At 50.8% G+C, this 9,350-nt stretch overlaps 1 protein-coding gene across 1 annotated transcript; it reads left to right on the top strand.

Moving 5' to 3' along the window:
* Positions 1-261: 261 nt before the first annotated feature.
* On the top strand, positions 262-8,579 carry LOC112548201 (immunoglobulin alpha-2 heavy chain-like). Its single transcript, XM_025193006.1, has 8 exons — positions 262-276; positions 3,890-3,938; positions 4,039-4,368; positions 4,911-5,222; positions 5,910-6,017; positions 6,321-6,367; positions 6,614-6,637; positions 8,523-8,579. The coding sequence occupies exons 1-8, from the start codon at positions 262-264 to the stop codon at positions 8,577-8,579; spliced, it is 942 nt and encodes a 313-aa protein (XP_025048791.1).
* Positions 8,580-9,350: the final 771 nt, after the last annotated feature.

Below are 9,350 nucleotides of genomic sequence, written 5' to 3'. Positions count from 1 at the left end.
CTTGTAAAAGTCAGCATTTCTGTTGGTAAAATGCATCTTGCCCAGATCTCTTTGCCAAGTGATTGGGACGTGGGTCATAAAGGCACCAGTCACTTCTGCCCATGAGACAGAGGCTTGGGAATCATTTGGAAGATTTTTCATTTTCTTTCTCTGGTTTGCTTTCTCTTTGTTCACCAGAGTTTTTTATGGCCTCATGTATACGATGGTGGGCTCAGGGTCAGGCTTTGTCTTGGGGGCTGCTTGGGACATTTTAGGGCAGAGATGGAGCTGAATGTGGTGAGTGTCCCCATCCCAAGAGCTGTGTGATGAATAGCCCCACATGGCTTTGTTTGTGGAGAGAGGCTTTAGTTTCAGCCTCTTCCCCAGCTGGGTCCAGACATACAGCCTTCAGCATATCAGGCAAGAACTGAAATCTTTGCCCCTCTTTAAAGCTGATCTGTATCTAAATGGCTGCAGGAGAAATGACCAGCAAATACACAATACTAAAAATGGAAGTGGAGTAACCAAAGCCTTCTCTGTACCTGGGAAACAATCTTAGCCTAATTATCATCCTTCTGTATCCTGAATCCTTAGTTGTGGTCTGCAGGCCAGATGTAAGGTCCCTGGCCCGGGACACTGACAGCTGGAGGCAGCTGGAAGGCAGTGCAGTGCAGCTGCACCCTGGAACCCACTGCATGGGCTTTGCTACCTCTGTCCTCACGGGCCTTGTCCCCCCTCCACATCACTCCCGATGATCCCGTTGCACTGACTCTGTCTGGAAGTTGCTGAGGGTGCAGGCACCTCTCCTGCTCTGTTTCAAACCAGGGCTCATTGAAACACCCTGAGAAGCAGCTGTGTGCATGTGTGTGCTCACTCTTGATACACGAAGGAGGTATCGCTTTTGATTCATCTGGCTTGAGACAAGCTAGCTGGCCAGAAGGTGCCTCGTTTAAATACCAGAGCTATGTGGGAGCATGCTGATGGTGATTCCTATGCCTCTGAGAGTTTATTGTTTTTTGTTAGACCTCCAGGTCAAACAGTCTCATCTCTGCCCACTGGCGGTGGTGGGAAAATCTGGTGACGTGAGCAGTGCAGTCCCAGGCTCTTGCACATCGCAGTGTGCAGCTGCCTGCATCTCCTCCTGCGGCGAGTGGAAAGAGCAGAGAGGGACATGCTTGGAGGTAGCTTCTGGGGGGCCAGTGCTGAGACCCCTGATCTAGGTGGGGTGGATGGTGAAAAGGGTCTTTAACACTGTATTTATTCATGAATCTTAACTTAGCGGAGAGCAGCTTGAACATTTAAAAACACATCAAATCCCCTAAAATACACATCAAGACAGATACTTATCGTCCACCAGCTTCCACCAGCACGGCTCCCTGAACCCACATCAATGTCCCTGGGAGTCCTGTGTGCTTTTCTTCTCTTCCTTTCAGTCTCTTGACAAGTCCTTGTTTCTGTTGTTGTTAAGTTTCTGTGTTTCTTCATCTCAATATAATTATTCACTGACCCCTTCATCTTCTTCTCTAAAGCCTGGCATAATACAAATCTCACAGTCTTGAGCTTTTAAATCTTAAATTTATTCCATATTTGTACTTAAGCATTAGTTCACAGAACTTGCTTTTGAACATTTCCACTTTCTGGTTTGGAGGCAGGAGAAGATTTTTCTTTTACCACCAAACATTACCACCAAATTTCCAAGTGAGCATCTTTTTCTTCCTCCTGGGTAAAACATGGACTTGATAGCATGACTTTACCCTTGTTAAAGGAACCTGGTCAGTGATTGTAGGGGTGTGACTTCTCTTCCAGGCTGTTAAATTAAGTAAAAAGGGATATCTTAATGATAACTTTCTCAGTGCTATAGTTAGGGAGAGGTCTATTGCCATCCTGCCCCAGGTGTTCGCCTGGATGGGACGTATTTGCTAAGGATATAACCATGACACAGAAGCATTTCAGACCCATGTGCTAAGGCCCGTGCTGTCTCTGGCTGTGTAGACTCTTTTTTCAGTCACCTTGCAGCGGCCATCTCTGGTAGCCCTACCATTTTCATTCAGTTTCTTTATTTAAATTAAAACTTGAAAGTCTCTCTTAATTCAGAGACTTAACAGCAGAGCAATCAGGATCTGTGATGCTTCTGCTTATATTTCCTTAGTTAACTGAAATAAAATGAAAGGTAATTTATTTTCCCGGTTGCACTTCAGCTGTAGGGTAGATCTTTGCTGATACAAGTCAATTAAACTCCATCATCCAGGTGGTGGCTGGTAGAAACCACTGTAGTTGCACAGATGCCCGCTTGAGATACAGCCAGTCGCCAGTATTGTGATGTGGCCTCAGAGCCAGAAAGCAGCAGTGGTGACTTTATGTATTTGTTCATTTTGATTGTTATGTTAAGGTGGAAAGAAAAAATAACCACGGCATTCTCCCTGCCACCCCCGATTTTAACCCCCCCCCCGCAGGGTAACGGTCACACCTGTCCTGGACCTGCCTTTGTGGTCAGTCTCAATGTGCGCATTACACTGCTGTAGGTCTCTATGACTGGTGTGTGACACACTTAGCGGTCTGCTCTGTTTTTCCTGTGATGGTGTTCTCTGAAGCTCGCTTATCTAGAAGGGATCTGCTTGCATTCATTAGCCTCTCACATACTGAACCACAAGCTAGAAGAGGAAGGCAGGTCTTTGCAGAGGTCAAATTGATCATATCTAGCCCTTACCAAACACTGTCTTAGCAATTCACTGGGCCCAGAGAGAATAGGGCCAGGAAAGAGCAGATGATCATAGGAAAGCAGGGCTGGAAAGGACCTCACAGGGTCACAGCTAGTCCAGCCCCTGCTCCAGGCAGGATCAGCCCTGACTGAACCATCCAGGCCAAGGGTCCGTCCAACCTGCTCTTGAGCACTTCCAGGGATGAAGACCCCACAGGGTCTCTAGGTGCCTGTTCAATGCTTGACCACCCTCAGAGTCAGAAAGTTCCTCCTCATCTCCAAGCTCCATGTTTCCTGCTGCAGCTTGAGTGACTGTTTCCAGTCCTGTCCTCTGCACCTGCAGAGAAAAGCCCACCTCCATCCTCTATAGCCTTCATTGGGTATAAACCCTTCCAGAACTAGTTCACTTGCTCACAATCACAATCTTACACCAGTGAAAGCTTTGGTGGAAATAGGTTGCCGTGGCTTCACTCCTAGAACTCAGCTGAGCAACCAAAGCTCCCTGCTGAAGTCAGGAAACAGAGAGAAAGGGCGTCCGTGGGGAGGAAACTGCCCAAGGGCCACAGAGGGAGAAGCTGGCCCATCTGGGTAATAGCACAGGAGGAGCCGAGGTTGAACTGCACGGAGGTCCTGGTGCAGAATAGCAGTGTCCTCCCCGGGTGTGAGTGGGGAAAAGCAGCTGTCCTTTGAATTCACAGCCTGGCTTACTTGGGGCTCTGTTGGACAACCCCTAGGACCTCAAGTGCCCAAATCACTGATGCAAATGGTCATCTGCTTTGGAGACACAAGGGGCTTCTGGAAATGCTTCCCCTGTCTCCACTGAACAGTGCTTACCTGGTTGTAGCTGTTCACCAGTACAGTCCAGCACTGCCCCCTATAAAGCAGTGACACGCTGCAAGAAGCAGATGGTGTCACCTCAACGTACCTCAGATGACTCAATAATGCTGCCTGTATAATCTATGACATCCTCCGGGGAGGAGCTCCTCACCACAGCTCTTGGCCTTTACGCTGCCCCTGTGGCTGCAGCAGTGAACAGGACCTGAGCCCTGGGGGCAGCCGAGCAAGATTGCGTCTTTCTACAGAAATGTTGGTCCCTGAGTGCCTGATACTGTTGTCCCTTGGTATGGTTTTGTAGGACCCTGAGCATGAAGCGCTGGAGCTGAGTGTGATGTTAGATCAGTCGCTCTGGAGAGATCTTTGAATTGTTCCTAGTCCTTGGGTGGGATGTGCAGGAGTTGGGTTGTACGTGCCTGTACTTGGCGTATTAGCAGCAAATGCTTTCTGGTCCCAAGATGTGTGGGACATCTGTGTCAGTCCAAGACCGGCTGGAAGCTGACGATTGCCCTGTTGTGTTTCCACAGTGTTGGGAGCCCAGTTCCATCTGCACCAGCCTCAGCGGTTCCTGTTTGTGGATGTCAATGGGGTAGCAGAGATCCACTGTTTCTCCAGAGAAGATTTGGCTGGGGGAGCAAATGTGCTGTGGTATCTGAGAAGGGTGGGTGAGGACCTGAAGTGCATAAAGGACTGTGGGGATGATAAAAATGGGCACAAATTTGCTTGCAAGCATCAGATACGCAACACAACCCTGGAAATCAGGAACATCCAAAAGAAGGAGTCTGGCATTTATTACTGTGCACGTGCAGCCACCAGGAGCTTGACATTTGGGAATGGAACCACAGTGATTGTTGGAGGTAACGAACCATTGCTTCTTTAATTAGAATATCTGAGAGTCTCATTGCTCACGCTGAATGAGAGAGAAACCCACAAGAAACTGTGAGACTTGATAAGAGTAAATTGCATAAAAGTGTCTGTGTTTTTAGCCAAGTAAAATGGGTTCAGCATTAGCTGTTGGAGGCAGAGAGAGAACGGGCTATGCAGCTTCTTTCCCAGGGGAAATCTGGCAAGTCCTGCAGGGAAGTGCTGGGGTCTCTGTGGGGCTGGTCTGTGCAGCCAGGCTGGGAATGTTTCTCCCTCCGAGCCGTGACGGCGGGTGAGAAGACTGCGAACTGCCGAAGGTGCTAGTGCTGCCTTGAGAAGGCTGCCTGGCTCTCTCCTGGCTAGGACACCCGTGCCTTGGGCTGGTTCCTGTCTTCCAGCTCAGCAGGGGATGGCACGTTTTCTTATTCCCCAATAGTCTTATGTTGGTTAATGTCTTGGTGACAGACCTGCAGCTGTGGCCAGGCTGCAGTTTAGCTGTATGTCCTCCTGAGCTTTCGCCTTCCTTTCTGCCCAGACAGCTTCACCCACAGCAGCTCCGTGCTGCTCCTGGGCCCCATTGCAGGGGAGAACGGAGCCAAGGAGCCTGCACATCTGGCCTGTGTGATCTGGGGCGTCTCGAACTTGGTCCAGGGTTCCTGGCGTGTGCCTGGTGAAGAGCCAGCCCAGGGGCGGCCACACTCACTGGAAGTCAGTAATGGGTCCTTAACACTCATCCATCACATCAGTGTCCCCTGGGCCAGCTGGGCTAGTGGGGTGGCAGCCACCTGCGAGGTCACATTCAACTCATCTGGCAGCAGTGTTACCAGACACGCCGTGTATTCTGCATGTGAGTGTTTCCATGTTTGAGGCTTAGATGTAATATGTGTGCGAAGCCCCTGCAATCACTCATATATCTAAGGTGCGTGACGGAGGCTGGAGGATCATGTCATGCTTGCAAGCAGGCAGATGTACAGGGAGGTTGGGGAAGGTAGCATGAAGCAGTTCCCAGGTCATGAGACAAGGCAGCGGCCATCACTGAGACCTCTGCAAGGAATTAAATGATACTATCCAGAGAAGTGAGGAGTTAGGGGTCATTGAAGGGAGGAAAGAAGTGCAAAGGATACTGCAGGGGACTGTGTTTGTGGTGCGGGGAATGGTCGAGGGAGAGTGGTGGAGATGGCAGATAATGGCAGGAACATCCTGTCCCCAGGAACAGCAAACAGCTCAGTAAGAAGTGAGCATCCCCGTTCTCCTCGAGTTAGATGGGGCGGTGGGGACTGGATACAGGAAATCCCTCAATCTCACTTAGCAGCTTCCATCCAGAGGTCTCCTAGGGCTTTATAGTAGTGCTGGTGCTGCTTTGCGGGTAGGGAAACTGAGGCACAGGGAGGGGCAGTGACTTACAGGCGAGTGGCGAGTGGCAGCACCAGAGACAGAGCCCAGCTCTCGCTGGTCCTCTGACCACTGGACCCTGCTGCTGCAGAGCGGAGCTGGGCAAGAGCATTGAAACGAAGCTTTTGTCTTGCCCTTGTAGCTCCCTCCGCACCCTGCGTCATACTTCCCGTTGTGGCAGCAGGCAGCGCCCTGCTGCTGGTCACGGTGCCCCTGAGTCTCATCTGGATCCACTGCCCTCCCAGATGGGGTAAGAAACAGTGTGTGGCCCCCAGACGCTCCCTGGGCATTACCAGTGGGCTCACCTGTGCGGGACGACCAGGCTGCAGCCGTCACAGGCCCCAAGGCTTCTTCTGTGCCTGGAGTTTGGCTCTGAGCTCTGTCCCGGGGAGTGATGTAGACAGGCCCCCTCCACAGACAGCCTGAGCCCGGGGTGTGTACTTCATGCAGGGCATCATGAGCCTTTGCACCAGGGACTCATCTGTGTGCTGAGCCCTGTGGACGTGGAGACATGGCAGTGGAAAACGAGCTAAGACCATTGTCCCCATTTCAGGATCCTGGCCCAGGGAACCAGCACCTTGCATCTCCCAGCAGAATGAGGTACGGCCCCTTACAAACCCTTGCTGATGGACACTGAGCGAAGGGAGGCTACAGGGATGTATTGCCAGTCAACCAAGAATTCCCACTGAGGGCCGAGCTGTGGAGCTGGGGGAAGGTCAAGGTGTTTCCAGGGGCCAGGCCTCATGTGGCAGCTCATGGCATGAGGGGTTTGGGTGCCGCGGGGACGGGAGTTGTGGTGTTTGTCTTCCTGTTCCTCCTGACTCATCTCTTTTTCTTTTTGTGTAGGAAAATGGAGAAGCAGTCTACACTGTAAGTACCCAAACTCTCCTCTCCTTCCTTCTTCCGTGTGAATGTAACTGCACTTCAGGCCATGCCTAAGTGACAAAGGTAGCTACGGGGGCAAAGATAGTGGGCACGAGATTGGAAGCCAGCTTTGATTGCTTTTGGATGCGTAATAATCAAAAAGCAGACAAGTTGGTGCCATGGGTGGATGTAGGATTTGTAGGTACACATGGTGTCGTGCAGCATCACATATTGTTCTCCACTTGAAGAGAAACTAGAATCGTTACTAACATGCCAGGGGCCCTGCATTAGATGACTTGGTTTAAGATCAAAGCAAAAACAAATATACTTTATTGGAACGTGCATTTATTTGCTAGATCGGTGGGGGCCAATCTTTTTGGCAGCTGTGCCACAAATTAGCCCTGCCCTGTCCCTGAGTGCCACTCCAGTCCCTTCACCTTTTTGCTTAGGAACTGACCTTAAAAGTTTCAGGAATAAAGCCCCAGAGGGAGCCACTGGGCTTGATTGGGAGACTTATCTCCCTGTGGGCAGGCACCACTTCTGTTGTGTGGGAGCAAGGCGGGTGGGCTGGAGCAGATGCCATGATGCCTGTACATGCCCAGCCCAGCTCCTCCTGGGCAGTGGCTGGAGGTGGGTGCATGCTGGGCTGGGAAGTGCCCGAACCACTGGGCTGAACTTGCAAAGTGCCCTAACCACTTAGCCCGCTTCTGCCAGCTGCCTGCCTTCCTTCCACCCTCCCCGGCTTCCTGGGGTTGTGTGTGTGGTGAGCCAGTACGGCGCGCTCCTGTGCGGAGCCACCCACCTCACTGTGCCCAACCAAAAACTGTGCTTCGAATGTCTCCCTTGGGGCACCTACATTTGGCCAACCCCGTTCCTGGAGCCCATTCACAAGGCTGGGGTAACTGCTGCCACCACTCGGGCTCTGGTCCTTGTTAGGGCTCTGTGCCATCCGGGATACACAGACCCTGTAGGCCTTGGGGGTGCTTAACCCACCATGGTAGCTTCGGGTGCTTCCTTTAGCCTGGAGTATTCACCAGTAGCCTCCTGTACAGGAGGAAAGTAGAAAAAAGTCTGTGCCCACCTTAGCCAACCAAGCAAAGGGAGCTGTAAGGCTAGTCTCTCCCTCTTAAGCACACCCAGCAAGGACTGCTATAACAGATAGCTTTATTTTTGAAAGAGGGAGAGAGAGGGAGGAAGGAATACACAGCAATGGGATATTGAAAGAAAGCCAACTTGAGCAAAACAGAATGGACTTGTTGGCCTTTTGATGCGTGTCTAGATCACTTAATCCTAAATTACTGGCTAAAATTCAGATAAATTACTCACATGTTCATCTGATAAAACTCTCTGGAGGCTTATTGCTTGTTTCATTGTTCTCTGAAAAATGTCTGACCATCCTCTTCCCAAAATGCCTCTTGCAGCACAAAGGAAGAGTTAGCTCCAGGCCGCCTCAGGAATCTCTCCAGCCTGGGGTCATGTAGGATGCCCAGGTGACCAGGTGGACTTAAGTCATGCAGCTTGAGTAAAGAAGTGGGGGAGGCTGAGGCTGTCCTAAACCAGGACAGAGAGAGAGAGGATTTTTTCACAGTGTGCCAGATGCCTGGGTGCATTGCTGCATGCTGCCTGGCCAGGGCATCACATGTTGCACAGGCTCAGTAACCAGGTCTCTGCTCCAGAGGTAACAGGATTGCACGCTGTGCCAAAAATGCCACCTTCGTGGCTGGAACCGTGCCAGCTGGGTGCTTACAGGGTGACACTTGAGTTTAGGGGCTGTGATGATGTCTCTCTCAACAGATCGCATCCCTGGAGTCTCTGCCCAGGACAAAAGATTCCCAGTGGTTTGTTCATCCTTGTATCCACTTCTACCTTCTCTCCCTCTTTCTTCTCTCAGGAGCTGAGCACTCAGCATCAGGAGACGTACGAAAATCTTAAGTGGAACTATAATTAGGAGTCCCAGCAATAACCCCTGGTGCAGTCTCTGCCAAAAGATGTGTCCTTTTGGGGATTTGTATGAGCTCTGCCCCAGCCCTCAAAAGAAAAATTGTTGCTGAAATCAGTGGTGCGTGTTGCCCCCATTCTGCCATGTCGGGGGGAGGCTGCATCCCTGCTGGGATCCCTGGAAGACAAACATCCCGACCTGGACATCACTCCATTACTCTGCAGCCATTGACTCAGTTTTCCCTGTCACGCGCCTCTTGTGTTTCCAGTGCAGAAGAAACGTAGGTGTACAAAGGACTTCTTCTAGTCCTCTGTGCTTGTCATCAGTGCGTGACAGAGAGTCTGCACTAAGGCAGAGGTGGGCTTCCCTCCAACAGCAACCCTCTGGATGCGTCTACATGAGACACTTAATGCGCAGGAGCCTAATAACACTGCACAGTAGTGTGCCAGGCAAAACCCATGCTAATATGCTACTGTGCAGGAAATGTCACTAAAAACGTCTCTCATTCCTTGGAGTCTGAAAACAGCAGAGACTCCGTGTACCCGAAGAAGGGGGACTGTGCCTGAAAGCTTGCTAAGAACACTTTTTTCCAACTCCTCGGTTGGTCTAATAAAAGAGATCACATCTACCCAAAGAACCTTGCCTGCCTATGTCCTTAGACCAACACGGCTGCAACCCAGAGCCCTCTAAAAACCCATGCGCTGGCTCTACTGTGAAGTAAATCCAGTTACTGTGCATTCAGTGAGTACTTCATTAAGTAAGTACTAAATTAAATGTGCA

Source organism: Alligator sinensis, unplaced genomic scaffold, assembly GCF_000455745.1.
Source record: "Alligator sinensis unplaced genomic scaffold, ASM45574v1 scaffold838_1, whole genome shotgun sequence".
Lineage (NCBI taxonomy): Eukaryota > Metazoa > Chordata > Crocodylia > Alligatoridae > Alligator > Alligator sinensis.
Note: the sequence above shows the minus strand (reverse complement) of the source record. Positions and strands in the feature narration are given on the sequence as shown.